This window comes from Schistocerca piceifrons, chromosome 2, assembly GCF_021461385.2.
Source record: "Schistocerca piceifrons isolate TAMUIC-IGC-003096 chromosome 2, iqSchPice1.1, whole genome shotgun sequence".
Classification (NCBI taxonomy): Eukaryota; Metazoa; Arthropoda; class Insecta; order Orthoptera; family Acrididae; genus Schistocerca; species Schistocerca piceifrons.
This window is the reverse complement of record NC_060139.1, coordinates 836,800,344-836,819,792: the sequence shown is the minus strand read 5'-3', so window position 1 is coordinate 836,819,792 and position 19,449 is coordinate 836,800,344. Positions and strand designations below refer to the sequence as shown.

Sequence of the window (19,449 nt, the reverse complement as noted above, 5' to 3'; positions counted from 1 at the left end):
GTTCAATAGCAACAAGAATGCGCACAGGAATGATCACGTCTAAAGTAACTTCGAAAATCCATAAAAAACAAATCTATGCTGAAGTTAGCGCTGACTGAAAGTGCCATTTTTTTTTTATTTCAAGTTACTGACTTTTGTTGCGTTCCTATGCAACCATCTCAACAATACAAAGGAAATGCGACAATGTGTTTGAGACGACTGTCGTGTCAGTAATGACCATACGAATGAAAGGATAACACATCACCCAATCGCCGACCGGAAAAAAATCTCCGAGCCGGCTGGGAATCGAACACGGTTCCCTTCGGTGGACAGTCTTCTGCGCTGACGTCGCAGCTACCGAGGTAGACAAACTGCCACCAAATTGTATGATAAGTAGGGCTACAAATTATGTGCCATGCACGGTGTGAGGATGGATGCATCGCGCTGTACACAAGTTACTCGTAAAAGTACACCTCACGCTTTGTTTTGAATAGCCAGCTGTTGCTTTTATAGCGTCTCGCAATAGTTTTCGTTTATATTTAAAACGAATTTTTCGTCCTGAGTATTAGTATATCGGAGTTTTGTTTTTGATGGCGAGTTTCTGTGTCTCGCAGTAGTCCTTTCATGTCGGACATTCTACATCATATGTTCAACTAGCACCTTTCTCCGCCCGTCACAACGATGTCCAGAAAATTCGCGCTTCGCTGCGAACGAAGCATTTGAAATCGGCTTTCAACTGACTCAAAAACAAAGTAGCCTCAGCCCAGATCAAAGGGAGTTTGTCATGACACGCAGGAAATAAAGGAAACAGATATTCTTGAGAAAAATTAATAATTTTACCTTTTCTTATTAAACTCGTATCTTCACATTCCAAAGAAAGTTCGTACGTTGCTAACGAGGAACTTGCACGCTAGGATTTGATACGGGCGCCGCTTTTGAAATGACGGAATGTCGACACACGTCACGGGTGACTTTGGTGTCGGTGCTACTCAAGATGCGACTTACGACTTCGAGGAGTTGTGTCAGAAAGGCCGCATAAGGACTCCGTGGTACTTTGGCAGTAATGGTCGACAATTCTGCGGCCTGGCTGAATAATACCTCCATGACAGCGATGGAAGCCCGTGTGGGTTGTGCAACTGGTATAAATAACCCGTCAACTGACGTCATCGAAGCGAAGCGTGCGTGCTGGGAGCCCGCTTTCTACCAAACCTGTTCCTTCACCGCCTTCGGGGAATAGTCTCGGAAAACGGCACAAGGCTGGTACGGAAAGGGCGCACAGATTCCGAGATAACCGCCTCTGGTGCACGTGAAGCAGAGCGTACGTCATCGACTGGTATGTTTGTCTATCATTCCTCCAGACTACATCCTCAGGCCGTACACGTAATAACTTTTTAACAGAAGTCAGCTTCATACGCTTACTGCGACTGCCAATCCGCACTTTGTTTGAAATCTGGATTTGTTTTAATCATTAGTAACTGGTAGAAATAGTGCACTTAGGTGGTATGAATCTTGGTTTCGCGTCGGCGTATACTTTCTTGCTCACCTTGGACGGAATTCGCCCTTGGACCTTGTGGCAGAGCTGAGCAGGAAAGAAGCGTTGTACAACTCAAGAACGTACATCAAGTACTCGACTTATTGGTTAGACAAGTGTGCTCATCTCCTATAATGGAGTTGTCTTTTGTCAGAACAGATTTTGCCGACACCTCGTCGTTCACATCTTTGTATCGTACGAAACAGTATGAAAATGCGGGAAACAACTGGGAGTCAATTCCACAGATTAAGCGATTAAATCTACTGACAGTGTAGGAACATAATAGTGGCAACAAACATAAGGATAGACCTTGGCGTGCCGTTGACGTGGATATCATCAGAAGCAGGGTAGTATTATAGATTCACAGAGGTGTGGAAATACAGGTTTTGGAAATTCCCGTTACAAACTTCTATGACTTGGAGAGCGGAGTGAGTATATAATATTTTGAATAGGAACCCATGTCCGGGAATGTACTGTTTCCATTCTACGACGGTTTCAGTTCAGATGTGTAGCGCGTCCACTTCTGCTGAGGGAAGAAGAAAAATCTCAAAGTTGCTTGTCCTCGTATGCAATAGGGCAGACAGGATGACATACGTACAATGATTGTGACAACGTCGGTGGTCGCCACGTCGAGCCGCTGTTGTTAACACATCAGTACTGTTCTGTGCGTACAGTGCGCTGGATTCTTTTTTGTTCTGGAATAACGTAAACATGGAAATTTTAAGTGTTAATACAAACAAATGTGCTGAAGTGATAAATGTTTCGTTTTGTTTCCTTTCGAATTGTTACCTGATAATTGTACTACGTCATGCCTAATTCAATTCCTCAAGCAGAAGTGGTTGAGTTCGAAATGAAACCGTTGCGCCGGCCGCGGTGGTCTAGCGGTTCTAGGCGCGCAGTCCGGAACCGCGCGACTGCTACGGTCGCAGGTTCGAATCCTGCCTCGGGCATGGATGTGTGTGATGTCCTTAGGTTAGTTAGGTTTAAGTAGTTCTAAGTTCTAGGGGACTGATGACCACAGATGTTAAGTCCCATAGTGCGCAGAACCATTTGAACCACCATTTGAAACCGTTGCAGAACGGAAACAGTACGTTTTCGGACACGAGGTCTTATTCAAAATATTTTGTCCTCACTCCCCTCTAAAAATCCTAGAAGTTTGTAACGGGAATTTCGGAACGCCCTTTACATGTACAGTGGCCTTGTAGGAATCAACCTGCATACTCCTGGAGCAGATATGGAAATCTCGGAAAGCTTATACCAAGATGGGATTTCGACGTTGGTTGTGACCACTACGATCTCAGTGTCTTGCTACTGCAAAGGTGTCTACATTGCTCTCAGAACACACTCCCTGAAGAAAAAGTAACGTTATGTTGCGCTCGTAAGGAAGGAAGGGAATGAGCTTAGGGTTTAACATCGTTGATTTTAAACAGGGAGAAATACTTTCATTTGGATAAAGAGGGCGGTAGGAATCATCCACGTCCTTGTTGGGAGAACTTTCTTGGCCTGCGATTGGTAAAGAAAATCACGAAGAACCTAACTCAGGGCCGCCAGAATGGTAGTTGTACCGCAGTTATCCTGAACTCGAGTCGGTTGCCTTAAACGTACTGCCATGTCCATAGGAGATGACAAAGGAGAAGAGATTAAGGTGTAACGACCTGTCGGTGACACAGCCATTAGAAATAGTGCGCAAACTCGACTTGTAGAACGAAGGGGCAGGGAGTTATCTTGGAGATTTTAAAGGAACCGCACTGGAATTCCTCATAGGAAATGTAGGAATCGCTGAAAAATGGCGATGAGCAGGAGAGTATTTGAATCCTGCTCTTGTCGAGTATGAGTTCATTCACCGTTGCATCACCTCATTTGGTCCCTTTCGGTGTCTTATTTGTCCTGTTATGGGTGAATACGAAAATATAAAGGTGAAGGACTATTAATTCTAGTTACACTACGTAATCTTCTCCTCTCGAACAGCATTACGCGGGCTCCCGAGTTTGACAAATAGTCTCTACCGTGAAAATAGGCAAGTACTGTACTAAGCAATCGCCACTCCTTTCTTTGCAAATTAAATATTTGTGCTGGTAATTTGCTTCACCACCGACAATTGAAACATCTTTGTATCATCACGAAAGAATTACCTTTGTCATGCAAGCAGATTAATGCTAAGGATAAGGACGCAGCGATTAGAAAAATTTCGAGTTATGCGGGCCAGCATATTAGCGCCCGGTTAGGAGGTGGACTGGAATCAAAAATTCGTGGATTCGATTCATTTGTGTGGACGTGCATGGTACATGTTTTGCTGCGTTGTGTGAGGACGGTGAGCGAATACAGTTGCGTCAGGACGTCATTGTCTTGCGTAGATTGTAGGGTTTCAACATTGTCTAAAGAGAAACTGTAAATAGTTTGTAAAAATCCTATCATTTTCAGCTTTCGCGATGACTAAAATGCCACTCCAGTATGCTTGTTCACTACTGTGTTGATGAAAAACGTAGTTTAAAACAGCATCGGATCTGAATACAGATACTAACAAGTATTTTTGATCTTCCTCGGTCTCGCGCAGCCTGACTCAATAGCCACGATATTCGGTGCCTTCCTTCCAAACATAAGATCTGCTACGCTGAGGTTTGATGTTGATAAGAATGTTGACAGCCAAAGGCAGGGAGTTCGGTTTTGAGACCTAGTACGTAAGCTGGAACGTCCATATAGTGCTTTTGTTCAGGTTTCGATGTTTTCAGCAACCAAACTTAGGAGTAACTTTTCGAGCTAGCATGTAAAGATCGTCTTGCGGCCTTGTTGGACTTTTCTCATTGTTCATTCTGAAGGTATTTCTATGGCAACCACGAATAATTTCAGTCGGTTTACCGGTGCTAGTATCTGAACCAGTGTCCTCTAGAACAGGAGCCAGCGGCTTAGCAGCTGCAGTGCGTCTGCCGGTGTTTCCCGGTACAGTGTCGGTCATTACTGGATCTTTGTCGGCGCTGACAAGTACTTGTTTGGTACCCGCACGGCGTCCTGTATGCGTGTCCACGAGCAGGCTTTGCCGCATTCAGAGGCGGAGCCCGTGTTTACAGGTTGACGTAAGACGGCGACTAAGTGAACCTCTGGCTTCCTTGCATAACCCTGACATCGGCACATCTGTTCGCACGCCCCTACGACACAGCGCAATTGCCTAGCGCTGGCCCTACCACCATGTTCCTTGCGGCTTGGCTCGGATCACAGCTACGATACAAATACTTTACCCTATGTATACATTCTTCTAGAGTCACATTGCCCTGACTATTCCATTTTTATATAGAATATTTTGGCATCTAGATTTCATGTACAGTAAATTCGGTGTCACGGTAGTATGGACCTATTAACAGGCAGTTTTAGGTAGGGTTTGTGTAGAACCATGATTGCGTAAGGTACTGGTAGAAGTCGCACCTGTACTGCTTGGTTCATCGGCATGGAAACCTCAGCAACAAATTGTGTCATGGAATGCATTGTGCTGTGCAGTGAACGGGGCTCCCTTTTCTTAATCTGAAATGAGTGAAGAGGCTTCTCGCGATCCATTGCAGGGCTCGAGTCTACTCACGCTTTACCAGTTCTCAGAATTCTTCTATCTGCAGTGATGTACAAGACAGCGATGGGTATTTTAAAACGCCCCACACTTTCAATCCAACCCTTCAATCTGCCAGTATTTTTATCCTGTTTCTTGGCAAGAAGTTCATGTTTTCACATTAATTTTAAGCAACGATGCTATTTCTCAGTGTCTCCCTCACATTAATGCAACCAGTTCTATACATGAGATACTACCAACATGATGGCCATTATTTTCAACCTCCGATGGGTCGCGAAATTAAAACCAAAGTGAAAACCCTGAGAGGCTTTGTGCAGATGTGTGGCGCAGTGTCACAAGTAAGCGTCCATCGCGTCACGTCGCCCTTCTCAGTTCTGAGCACGCAGTGAGCACGTAAAGATGTCTGGAAAGTTGGAAAGTGGTGTCTTCCCCCCCCCCCCTCCCCTCCCCCCAAGTGCGAATTCCTGCCAAAGGGCTTCGCCTTATTTAATGCAGCTCACATAACATAACTGCCATACATTTTCTTCTTCATAACAATTCTCGCCCTCATGCTGCAGATGCGACGAAGACGCACCTGCGGCATTTTCGATGGGAAACCTTTGATTACCCTCCATACAGCTCGGACTTGGCTCTCTCTTAAACTGCTGGCTACGAGGACAGTATTTTAGCGCAGACAACGAGCTGCAGACCAGCATATGGAATTGGCAGAAATCGCGGGATATTGGAAAGTTGGTACTACGTTAAGCCGCAGTGGCCACCACGTAGAGAAGTAGCTGGAAGACGTAGCAAAATTTTTGCGTCATTGTATTTCCAGTCGTGGATCACAACGATTATTTGTAATCAGGTGATTAATTGACCATCTTCATGTCTGAGTGCAAACGTGCTTCAAATAAAACTATTCTGATTTTCACTGTAGTTTCCATTTCGCGATTGACCGGAGGTTGAAACAAAAAACAGACCTCGTACAACAGATGTCCTGGCAGGAGGATACCCTTTTCCCACAAATTTTGCAAGTTTTCAGCCTGACTGAGCTCTCAGTTGCACTGAATAAATTTGCAGAATCAGGCCAGTCTCGGACAAAGAAACGCGTCCGTATTAAGCAGAGCTCCCGACCATTCTGTTTCACGACCTTCGCTCGCGTACACGATTGCCTTTCGCGTACTACGCCGGCAGCGTTGGGGCGAGTCGCTATGTATTTACAAAGCCAACCCATCAAATCTTCTCTACAGCGAGAAGTTTTGGCAGTACGGCGTAGTTAGTAAACGCCGTCTGCCTCCCTCAGATCGAGGAAAGAGTAGCAGGTGGGCACAATTGCCGAGGTCGGGGTACCTGCGCGGACAGCGATCGACTAAGCTCACGGCTGACTCCGCCAGTTACGACGGCCGGCTTTCTCAGAAGCGATGCGGCGCCTCTCACGCAAATGCCCGTGGCGTGAGTCGTCATTCCATCACCACACATTGCGGAATGTCCTAGCTCTTTTTTTTTTTCAGGCTTACGTGATCTGTCTTGCATCAGCAGTTCACACGAACGGATTTCCGAATACCTGGCGTGGCCGTTGATCATTTCGCCTGAAACTCATTCGCGCAGTCCGTGACACGATTGTCCGACCAATTTGTTGGAAATTCGGGTACAATTATTGTTACCCGAAATCTGTTCAGTCTGAGCCACATAATGGCGTAGTATAGCGGTCACTTAGAATTTTTTTCCAGTTATTCGCCTCACGCTCATAAGCGTCCGCAACGCTCTACAGTAACACATGATTAATTACGTTCCACGTATCATTCTTTGTTAGACGGTCGTCATCGAGTACCTTGTACCCTAGAAAGGGTTTACCCATGAGTCAAACATAATGTTATACCACATTGCAGTGCCGGTGTTGTTGAGAATACCGATATGCATGCATCTCCGAAGGAATAAGCACTGCGGCTACTACAGCCGTTATGGAATACACGAAATGTATTCGCGATTGCGAATACAAACCACTATTAGGTATACAAGGGAGTGACTACAGTGAAAATTTGTGTCGGACCGGAACTCGAATCCGTGTTTCTCGCTTTACGCTAGCGGTCATCTTAACCGCTTTGGCTATCCGTGCACGATTGACTGCCAGCCCAAACTTCGATAAGTCATCGTTGATGCGTCACAGCCTGTAGTCGTACACACATTATATAATTTCAGTACAGGAGAGGAAATTTTAATTGAAAGTCACTGCCTGTTATCGGCGAATAAGTACAATATTGTAGTGCCTGTGCGACCGTTCCAGTAAAACGGGAAATCTGGCTTCGAGTCCAGGCCCGGCACTAATTTTCGTTGTCAACAATCCCTTAAACATCTGATAGTAATTCGTATTCGCAACTGCAAATACATTTCTTGTAATATTATGTAAACTTTCTATGATTATATAGTGAAGAATGTATCAGTGTGGAAGACGGCGTTTTCAGTTTCTGTCCAAATACAGACCCGCCAGCTTGTTGAAGAACGGCTTCTGCAAGATGAATCTGTGGTATAAAACAGGAACTCCATTTACAGTCAAAATATTATTTTGGTATGAAAATGGTAATCTCTTTTAGTTTCTTTCAGGTCAATCATCAGGTCCTATAACGCTGTCTAAAGTGATAATAGTGAACACCAGCTCGTAATATCCATGATATGATAATTGTTTCGTTTGACGTTTCTCTGTTCAATAGCCATATCTGTTGTAATTTTACAGTTTTACTGGATTTTAATCATACTGTCATTATTGTGGCTCGAGCGCCTCAGCTCAGCCGGGATGTAACATGTTTTACATAACGAAGTAACCACTTGTTCTTCTGAAGACGATACCCATAGCGGGACCGAAACCTGGGTCGAGTCTAAAAATAAAGAAAAAATGGCTACTGTTTGGCTATGTACTTCATTAATTGCAAGTATGACTATTAATAATTTCACAGACACCAAAAGCACTTTTTTCCCCACAGTTTGCTACCGGTATCGTTTTAATGTGTACGCCATCAAACTCAATAACTTAACTCCTAGCTCTGACACTAATACTTTTTTCCCAAAAGAACTTTATTGCAAGGTAGGAAGCGAGACGAGGTGCTGGCGGAAGTAAACTGTGAGGAGAGATCGTGAGTTGTGTTTGGGTAGCTCAGCTGGTAGAGCACTTGCCCGCGAGAGGCAAAGGTTCCGAGTTATAGAGTTTCGGACCAGCACACATTTTTAATCTGCTAGGAAGTTTCAAGAAATTTGTTCCGTTTCTCAACGTTTATTTAGCAATTTTCGCTCATCAGCTAACATGGTGACTATGTTAAGTGAAGGTAGCTATTATTGCCGTTCCAGAGAAGCTGTTACCATGTCCACGAGATTCAGATTCTCTTATGGTGAAATGCGTTTCCTTAATTCTAAGCGTCCGTGCCATGTGCGTACTGAAAGTATTCTCAGATACATTCGTAGGTACTCCTGGGAACAGTGGGCTTCGCATTTATTGTGTTGTATATACAGAAACTGTCATAGCTGTTGCCGGCCAGTGTGGCCGAGCGTTTCTAGGCGCTTCAGTCTGGAACCGCACGACCGCTACGGTCGCAAGTTCGAATCCTGCCTCGGGCATGGATGTGTGTGATGTCCTTAGTTACGTTTAAGTACTTCTAAGTTCTAGGGGACTCAATAGTCCTTAGATGTTAAGTCCCATAGTGCTCAGAGCCATTTGAACCATTTTGTCATAGCTGTTGCTTCTAAGGTATGATGTTACTCTCCTATCTGTTCCTATGAAGTCATATCATTAGCACTGAGCTAAACCAGTGACATGATTGAATTTTGATAGAAAACTGCAGAGATTTAATGGTTGTCTTGGGAATATTAGCGTTCATTTACGGTGCTGATTCACTAATTAAAATGTGAGGCCTATTCCTGTAACGTCATTCTGCAGCCAATGGGACCTGCAGCGGAAAATGTAGCACACTGTTCCAAAGAGTCTGAAGACAGCGTTTTTCATTTTTTAAATATATAAGTTTTCCTAAAGATTTTGGTTTCTTTGCTGGGACGGAAAGATACGTAAGAGTTTAGTGGAATATCGTAGATGGAGATAACATCCACTGCGAGAAGTAATGAAGATCGGAGGAATTGATACGTCTTAAAGAGCAACAGAAGTCGAAACAAGAAGCGGGCACCGCACGTGGAGAGATACGCACGTAGTAAGCGGCGAGAGGTTGTGTCTGCTCCCCGGGGTCGCCCGAGGCAGCGGGGTGAAGGACGGACTTACTATCGCCAGGACACGAGTGTACCCGCATAGAGCGGCGGCGGCTGGCGTCCACTCATTCTGCTGTGGTCGCAGCTTCTACCATTTGCGCAATTCGCCATTAGTACCAGAGTATTTCTATTAAAAAATACGTAGCCGTGACCCCGTTTGAGAAATTTATGTCTTTCTCCCTCTGCTGTAGTATTAACGACAGAGAGGTCACGAGAGAGAGAGAGATGCCGATCTCTTATCTGAAGCGTGTATCAACGTGCTATCGTGTATCTAAATAGCTGTACAGCGTATACTTCGCCAAGGCAGCAATCAGATCTACAGCTTCGGTTGTTTCGAAATGCAGCAAGCTTTAGCGAGTCTGGAATGTCATGTGCTGCAACTAGTTAACTTGTTGTACTGTGGTACACTGCTTGTGACTTCAAAAAATAAATGGTTTGGAATATATGTCTCAACCGATGAAAATCTGTTAAATATAGACTCATGTCCTGGTACTTCAGTTAATACTTTGCCATTTGTGACATTTACACCGACGATTTACAGGATTGACAATTAACTGCTCTATGATATCGGCGTATTCTGACAATAAACGTTGTAATGGAAAAACATATTGTCACGGGAGAAATCAGCATTTGCTAGTTCAGCTTTTCATTCATCTCCATGACGCTCTTCCGTGTGGCAAAAAAATCTGCCACCATTCGTGCTGCCCTTAGTTGTATACGTTCAGCACCCTCTGTAAGTCCTATTCGGTAAGAGTCCCATACACTTGAGCCTTATTCTAGGAACTCTGTCTCAAGTGTTTTGTAAACAAACCACTGAACTGCAGTCTGCCGACTGCCTTACCTACTACTGAACCTATGTGATCGTTCCACTTCATGTCTCGAGAAATTCTTACAACCTGGTATTTGTGTGGTTTCACGGATTCCAGTTGTGAAATTGTGGAGTCCAACATACATTGTAGTAATTAGTATGTTACTATTTTCTTTTGTTATTTAGTACGCAGTTTTAAATTTCTGAATATTTAAAGCAAACTGCCAGTCTTTGCACCATTTTCAAATGCTATCAAGATCTGACTGAATACGTGTGCAGCTTTTTTCAGACAGTGCTACGAAAGATTTAAAGTTGCTACTATTATGGTCTGACAGATCATAAATACACAATATTAAAAAGGCAACACGCTTGCTCTGACCAGCATAATGCACGTAGTGGTTATGAATAGGGCAAACCAATTCAAAATCGTTAAATTACCTGTACGACAATCATGTTTGGAATACAATTTGTATTCGATTCAAATTCAATCGCCTTTTTCTTGCTGCGATGTAATATTTATTCACGTTCCAGACACGTTTCGCCTTGTGTATTAAAGATATCTTAGGTGAATGTTTTTCAGGAATAAAAAGGTATGTTTTCACGTCTCTTACTTATAGATTCCAAACAGTTCACACATTCGCGTCAAGATCTTTTGGTCTTTTTGTTTTGATATTTCGTTTGTTCTTAGCTAAGTGGTGTGAAACACTTCAGTGAGCAGTAAAGGACCTCATATTTATAGTTATAAGAACTGTGAGAATTTTTTAGCAACATTGGACAGACAGTGTTACGACAAAAATCTTCACAGTTCTCGTAGCTACTATATATGTGGATTTATCAATTATCCAGTCATTAGGAGAGGAATATTATATGAACTTAGCAGTCATACCACACTATTATGACTCTGGGGTAAAAAGACACGAAACTCCAGATAGCAAAATCAGACAGTGAATTTCCGACGGCAAAGAAAAAGATCTTAAAGTACCGGAAAACGACTTTCTATATTTAAAAAAAATGTAGACGACTGACGAGAAAAGAACGGAACAACGGAATAATAGATAATAAAAATAGTTCATAGCCCACTTGATATACGTCTCAAATTATTGTAAGACCAGCAGTGAAGTGTTACACATGATTCAGCTAAGGAAAAATGAAGTATGAAAAAAAGACATCGACGTGAATATGTTCCGATTTTTCAAAAAAATAGTGGAAGTACGCCCTCTAATTGATCATCACATGAGGGGAAACGCAGATTTTGGTACGAAAGAAAACAGCTGAAAATATCATCCTTGTGGCCTATTCATGTAGTTGGTGAGCTGTTTCGAATTCATAAATGTAAATAAAACATTTTTTTTATAACAATCTACTCGCTTCCCGAGCACGGGGTCCCGGGTTCTATTCCAGACGGGGTCGGGGATTTTCACCTACTCCGTGATGACTGGGTGTTGTTGTGTCATCTTCATCATCATCATTCATCGCCATTACGGTCGGAGGAAGGCAATGGCAAACCATCTCCACTAGGACCTTGTCTTGTACGGCGGTGGGGGTCTCCCGCATCGTTCCCCTACGCTCTGTCAAGGAGTATGGGACTTCATCATCAACAACAACACTCCACTGTAGATGACTTCATAAGAAGCGAAACGGGTCTATGTAAAGTTAATAAATATTATAATGCAGCAGAAAAAGGTGTCTGAAGTTACGAAACGAATATTTATATACTTTCTGGGGAAATGGCCACAGCAACAAGCTAGTTGACATATTTTGTGTTCACAATTATTCTATGTGCTCCGTAGCATCCTCGGATCTTTGTAAGGAGCTCTGTATCCCGACCGTTTAAAGCAGTCATTTCCCGCGGCGTCGCCGCGTTTCCGAGCAGACTAGCTATACGGTGTTTCCGGAATTTGCAGCGACGGCAATTACGCAACAAGGAACGGTGACAAAGAAGGCGGCGGAGTTATTGTTCGCGCAGGCTTCCCCGCGGGGCCCAGCAAGCAGAGCACACGGCGTGCGAAGGCCGCGCCCGGCGCACAATGCAGCCACACAAAGGAGCGACCGGGGGAGGCACACGCGTGTTTCCAGGAGGAAGCTGCGCGCACGCACACACGAGCACACGCGCGCACTTGGCGATGCTCGGCGCGCAAGGCCGGCCGGCCTGCCCGCAGCGGCGCGGCGCAGCCGGAATAATCAGACCGCGGGCGGCCTCGCGGGTCTGCGCAGGCCTGCTGGCGGACTTGGCTGCCGGAGCTGCGGCGCGAGCACCCTGGCCGGCTCACCCCGCCTTTTCAACGGCAAGGAAGCACATCGGGCGCAGCGTTAGTCAACCCTCGCAGAAGTCTACATGACAACTCTGCACTTCACACTCAAATGGCTAGCAGATGGTTCATCGAACCACTCCCACACTATTTCTCTACCCCTCCAATCTAACAGCGCGTGGGAAAGGTGAACGCTTAAATCTTTCCGTACGAGCTCTGATTTCTATTTTTTATTGCGATTGTCATTTCTTCCTATGTAGATTGGTATCAATAAAAAAACTGTAAGACAAAAGAAAAGAAAGAAAAAAACTGACGCACCACGAAGGAATTATCCGAATGGGACAGAGATCGTTAGATGTGATGTACATATGTAGACAAACAAATGATTGCAATTTGAGAAAAGTTGGATGACTTTTTTTTCCAGAGAAAGAGCTTCACAAATTGAGCAAGTCAATAACGTCTTGGTCCACCTCTTGTCCTTACACAAGCAGTTATTCTGCTTGGCATTGATTGATAAGAGTTGTTCGATGTCCTTCTGAGGGATCTTTCTTTTTTCTTTTGCTTGTGCCTTTTTTCCACAATGACGCGGGGTCGGCATGGTTAATCGGATTTGGCAAGGTTAATTTAAGTGGGGTGGCCAGATACCCTTCCTGCTGCCACCCCATACCCCCCAGGACAGAATTAGTGCACCCCAACTGTCTGTATCTAATGTAATCCATGGAATAGTGCGAATGTGTTCAGATGTCTGCGAACCGTGTAACTGAGGCGGGAATGGGGACCAGCCCGGTATTCACCTAGTGGGATGTGGAAAACCGCCTAAAAAACACATCCGTTACGCCGTCGGGCGGATGCGAACTGGGGCCGGCGCGCCTTCCCGAGTCCAGGAAGCAGCGCATTAACGCTCTCGGATAACCTGGCGCGTATAATATCCTTCTGAGGGATATCGTGCAAAATTCTGTCCCACTAGCGCAATAGATCGTCAAAATCCCGGAATGGTTGGAGGTCCTTGCCCATGATGCTCAACGCGTTCTCAACTGGGGACAGATCCGGTGAGCTTGCTGGCCAAGGCAGGGTTTGGCAAGCACGAAAACAAGCAGTAGAAACTCTTGCCGTGGGTGGTCGGGCATTATCTTGCCGAAATGTAAGCCAGGATGGCTTGCCATGAAGGGAAGACATGTCTTCGTCCTGGAATCTCATTGGCCACAGTCAGTTGACTTCAGTGATGAGCCCCACTTCGAAATGAGATCTGATTATCAGCGAAGATCTCTCTGGAGACATCCCGTACAGAGGTGGGATACCAAACTGACTATCGCCCGCCGTACTCACCGAGAACTACGACTGATGGTGTAGGGTGCTATTTCTATTCACAGCAGGACCCTTTTAGTTGTCATCTACAGCATCCTTACAGCACAGCTGTATGTCGGCGATATTCCACGGCTCATTTTGTTGCCGTGCTTACATTTGAGCAAGATAACGACGAGACTTTCTACTGCTTGTCTTCGTACGGCCGGCCGCTGTGGCCGAGTGGTTCTAGGCGCTTCAGTCCGGAACCGCGCTGCTGCTACGGTCACAGGTTAGAATCCTGTCGCGGGCATGGATGTGTGTGATGTCCTTAGGTTAGTTAGTCCCATAGTGCTCAGAGCCATTTGAACCAATTTTGTCTTCGTACGTGGCCAGCAAGGTCGGTGCATCTCCCCCACCTGAGAACGTTTGAAGCCTTATGAGCAGGACCCCCAACCATTAGGAATTCTGACGATCTAACGCGTCTATTGAACAGAATTATCACGGCATTCCTCAAGAGGATATCCAACAACTCTATCAATCTAGGAAAAGCCGAGTAACTGATTACGTAAAGGCCAGAGGTCTATCGATGGGTTACTAACTGGCTCAATTTGTGGAACCCTTTCTCCCGAATAAAATATCAATTTTTTCTGAAATTGTAATCATTTATTGGTTGTACATGTACATCATATCTACCGATTTCCGTCCCACTCGGATAATCCCTTCGTGGTGAATCCTTTCTTTTTCTCCTAGTGTGTATTGCCGCATTCTCGGGAGATAGTTGGTGACTGAAATTCCGTGAAAAGGTCTCGCCGCAACGAGAAATGCCTATGTTTTAATAATTGCCAGTCCAACTCCATTATCATATTCGTGACACTCTCTCATCTATTTCGCTATGATGCTAAACGAGCTGCCGCTGTTTGAACTTTATCGATTTCCTCCGTCAATTCACTCTGGTAAAGATCCCATAAAGCAGGGGCTACTCTAGCAGAGGACAGACAAGCGTAGTGTGTGCAATCTCTTCTGTAGACCCGTTGCATCTTCTAAGCGTTTTGCCAATAAAACATAGTTTTTGTTTTCCTTCCCCGAAACGTTACCTATGTGAGATTCCAATTCAAGTCATTCGTAATTGTAATTCCTGCCTATTTACCTGGCACCGTCCTTGCTGCAGGGGTAACACCGGTTCCCATCAGATCACCGAAGTTCACCAGTGTCGGGGTTGGCTATTATTTAGATGGGTGGCCTTCCTGGTCTGCCGAGCGCAGTTGGCAAGCGGGGCGCACTCAGCACTTCTAAAGCCAACTCAGGAGCTGCTTGACTGAGAAGTAGCGGCTCCGGTCACGAAAACTGACAACGGCCGGGAGAGCGGTGTGATGACCACACGGCCCTCCATATCCGCCTCCTGTGACGCCTAACGACTCAGGTTGACGTGACGGTCGGTCGGTGCCGTCCGGCCTTTCGAGGCCTGTTCGAACGGGGTTCAGTTTTTATTGTAATAACACACACGGCCCTCCATATCCGCCTCCTGTGACGCCTAACGACTCAGGTTGACGTGACGGTCGGTCGGTGCCGTCCGGCCTTTCGAGGCCTGTTCGAACGGAGTTCAGTTTTTATTGTAATAACAAGCGAGTGTGCATATAATTAGAAAGAAAATGACAAATAACCTTTCATTCACTGAAAAGAAATGTAGCTCAATCTACAACTGCATTTACTTCCTATTTCTTATCTGTGCTCAGAAGTGCCCTGTTTGACTACCCTACCCGGCATCCGGAACTGCCTTATTTCATCACGTTTTTCACTGCGTTTTTGGATCTGAAATAACAGCAGCACATCATCAGTTATTTGTGCTCAAGAGGTGTAACTGCTTCTGTACGTCAACAGAATATGTGGGGACGACGGGGAAATGTCATTAAAACAAGCATGAGTAAATTCTGAGAACTGTGCTGACTGCGGTCGACATGTCACTTTGATTGAACGGAGTCGACGTACAGCAATAATTATTGGAAACAAGGTTGCTGCCTCAGTGCCACCGGCCTAAAACCAGATCAGGAAAGTCAACACAGCATTTTGCCCTTGCTATAAAATTTATAATTTGCGACAGTACGTGAACCGCAATTAATATTAAAACTGAGTTTACAGACTTACGTAAACTATTGTTACATTCTTTCCTTTAAATTAAGTTTGTGTCTAATAACCTCTCGGACATCTGGACGTTAAACTCTAACTGGAAGAAGAAAAAATGTTATTTTCGCTGCAGCATCTGAATACCCGATCACGAACAAGAGCTGCCAGACTGTTAATACAGTACGTTTATTCTCGTTCGTCACTGAAAGATAACCTTTTGCGTAACTGCGGATGACTCAATTTAATCGGCTAAATATATTTGCCTTTCTTACGTCGCTCAGTTTTCTTTTTGTGCTGAAAGTGTTGGAGCAGCGCATAGTTTCTCTTCACTAGTACGTAATAAACATTGCATCAACGTCTTACGTTCCAAAGTCTGTAATCCGTCATCGTGGCCAACAGAGTCGCAGTCTGTTTCTTAGTACTTGCAGCATGGATCTTTTTCCTATGTTAGTCAGATGTAGTCCCTCTAGCTCTGTAACAACTATTATCACAAAAATACTGGTACCAAGTTCATGGGATTCCTATAAAACAAAGAGAGATGTAACTCTTGACATAGAGCTAAGAGGTGCGGTTCACTCTAAGCTGTCGTTTCTTGTGAAACCCGAGATTTATCTTCGGCTGTAAGCTTTAGTACATATAATCCCACGAGGAACGATAAAGATGATAACGTAAACTACAAGCTAGAGATGAAGAAATGTGCTGTTATAAAGAAAGAAGTTCTAACAATGATAAAACAGTGCACGTACCTAATTCGAAAGAGTTCACTGAACATAAATCCTTTCTTTGGTAAGGCCATCCTATTGCGTAATAGCTAACTTGCGTCAAATTTGGCTCTTACTCGAACACAGCACTTATTGCGACATTATAAATCTAGACCTACAACTGAAGCCATTCACCAATGTTTTACTGAAGTACAGAAGGAAGACTAAGGTGTAGCGTCCCGTCAGCGGCTGGGTCTTTAGAGCCAGAGTACAAGCACAAACTGGACACGAAAAGAGCATGTAACCGGCCGTGACCTTTGCAGAGGAGCCATCCAGATATATTTATTTACGTTCCAAAGTCTGTGATCAGTTTTGCGGCCCGTACTTCCTAAACAAAACTATCGATGATGTTGAGCGTGGCCCACTTCAAGTGCGGATATTTTGACATGTGAAACTTGACATTTATCTTCACGTATTTTCAGTATTCAAGAACACCGCGGGGATTCTAAGTCGGAATGGCAAGACTGAGATGCGAAACCCATTGCTAGCGATTACTATTGCATCTCGCTTATTGATCGCTTTCGCTTATTATCAGCGATGATATTTGGCACTTTGAGTGAGTTATTTTCCAATTTCATATTTGTTCAGTCGGTGGATAAGATCTCCAGCACATTTAAACCTGTCTGAAACACCGGTGTTCTTTTTATACTAGCTGCTGAAATGTATAATTCTTTACATTTAATGAGGTGATGCACTCCAGTATTATTAACCCTCATTTGGTTCAAGAGATAGCTATTGCAAACCTTCTCAGTCATGTTTAACATATTTAACTTTAATTAATTATGAATTCCACTTCATCACCGGAGGCATTTAATGGTATTTAAACGAGCAGAAGCCGTTTACACTAACACAAAATCTTTCTTCGGCGTACGCAAATAATAGTTATGATTCAAACTTTGCTGAATATGAGATTGTTTCCTACACGTCACTGGTTAAAGTCATCTAGGGAACGTGCACTTTTCTAGCTAATCTGTTTATGTTCTGATTTGCGCATACCAATACAGCATTTACTGGGCAGAATAATTATAGTAATCCTTACGTTCATGTTAACACGTCTGTGAATTCTTTAACTCCCGCACAATCCTGTTGAACCGATTGGGTTGATACAATTTTCGTTACTAAGTGATGAATAAGCGCACCAGCAACGCAACTTCGTATGTGACTAATCTAGTAACGATTAATGGAAGTGGCACATGCTACTCTGACCGTCAACACAGTGATCGTCGCGGACTCACCAGTTATGTTCAGTCCAGCGAATGACTGGAAGTCTGCGATGGCCGTAGAGAGTTGATCCCTGTTGAAGTAGCCGGAGCTGAATTGGCTAAGACTCTTGTTGATGTACCCGAACTGCGATAAGTATATCTGAAATTAAAGAAAGAAGTGGATCGTAAATAAACAGAGATACGTAAGCCGTCAACAGTATTTTTATGTTTGCTCTGCTAACAAATTACGCTATAACGTAAGGAAGTGCCTTGATTCTTTGCCGCATATCAACAGCTGCATGCTGTGGGAAAATGAGGAATATTTTGTTGCGCTGATACAGTGTTCTTCTTAAAACACAGTAGAAAGTATGATAATGATGGTTATCGTTTCCAGTATTCAGAAGTTTTGATAAATTTATATGCTGTAATTATGATATTTACGTTTACTTTCTTGAGGAAGCTTACTTGGTTACTCTTTATAGACATCCCATCCAGAAAAAAAAATGCTATCGTTTGAAACTTGTTTAGTATCATTTAAATCATGTTTCTAACAGTATGAAAACAGAAACAATAAGAAAAAAGTAAGAAAAATAGAGTAACAAGAACTGCCTGTATATAATTTTCAAGATTGTCTGTGTTCTCCTCAGTACTATCACATATCTTTATACTGTGGTCGCGAACAAATTGCTGGAATATATTTCTCCAATGGCCGCAGGAATCCCCATTCAAAGAAGGGCAGCATGTTTCGTCACAAGTCAATCTAGCGAGAGCTAAAGCGTCACAGAGATACTCATCGAACTCCAGTGGCAGACACTGCAAGAGAGGCGTTGTGCACCACGGTGTGGGTAACTGTTAGTTTCTACAGGGCACATTCCTAGAAGAGTCAACTAACCAGTTGCTTTCTGCTATGTATCTCTCGCGTAAGAAACCACGAACTTAAATTACACAGATTCGATCGCAGTCGGAGGCTTAACTACATTAGTTCTTTCCGCGGACCGTTCCAGACTGGAACAGAAAAAGGGAAACGTGACTGTAGTACACAAAGTATCCTCTGCCACGCACCACAAGATGGTTTGGGATAGTATAGATGTAGAAGTAATGGAGGTTCCCGCTTGCTGCCCTACGGTTATGTGAGACGATAGGCGGAAGTACGCTGTACTGGCAGTCCTCGCCCGCAAACGAGTATTCAGCACGTCCTCCACCTTGTTTTGAGGAATATTTTCGTTCCACACTGCAATAATTATCATATCATTGTACCCCTTTTTTCCAAAAACTATCGAAAGGTAGCACGTTTATTACAGTACCTAAGCGTATGACAGTGCCGAGCGGTTCTAGGCGCTACAGTCTGTAACCGCGCTACCGCTACGGTCGCAGGTTCGAATCCTGCCTCGGGCATGGATGTGTGTGATGTCCTTAGGTTAGTTAGGTTTAAGTAGTTCTAAGTCTAGGGGACTGATGACCTCAGAAGTTAAGTGCCATAGTGCTCAGAGCCATTTGAACCATTTTTCGTATGACAGTATCAGAAATGTTTAGTCCCATACTGTTGAAAGGGTCCTGTAGGCGCCTTTCATTAGTCCGGTAGCCCATTTTCATTAGCATTTCTCTTTCTTTTCCTTGTTTCCCTTTTTTCATAACTCTCATAGTGGTGTGCCTCAATGAATGTGGTTGTGTGTCACGTTGCTAGACGGTGGCGTAGTCTGCTGCAGAAAGTCTGCTATAGTCATACAGATTCAGCAG

The 19,449-nt window shown here is 44.2% G+C and overlaps 1 protein-coding gene across 6 annotated transcripts in view; it reads right to left on the bottom strand.

Moving 5' to 3' along the window:
• The window catches only part of LOC124773493 (matrix metalloproteinase-24), a 162,405-nt gene that overhangs the window by 61,843 nt on the left and 81,113 nt on the right, over nt 1–19,449 (bottom strand). For all 6 annotated transcript variants that reach the window (XM_047249407.1, XM_047249406.1, XM_047249408.1 and 3 more), the window contains exon 2: nt 17,746–17,872. In XM_047249407.1, the coding sequence (XP_047105363.1) occupies nt 17,746–17,872 (127 nt within the window). The remainder of the gene's footprint in view (nt 1–17,745; nt 17,873–19,449) is intronic.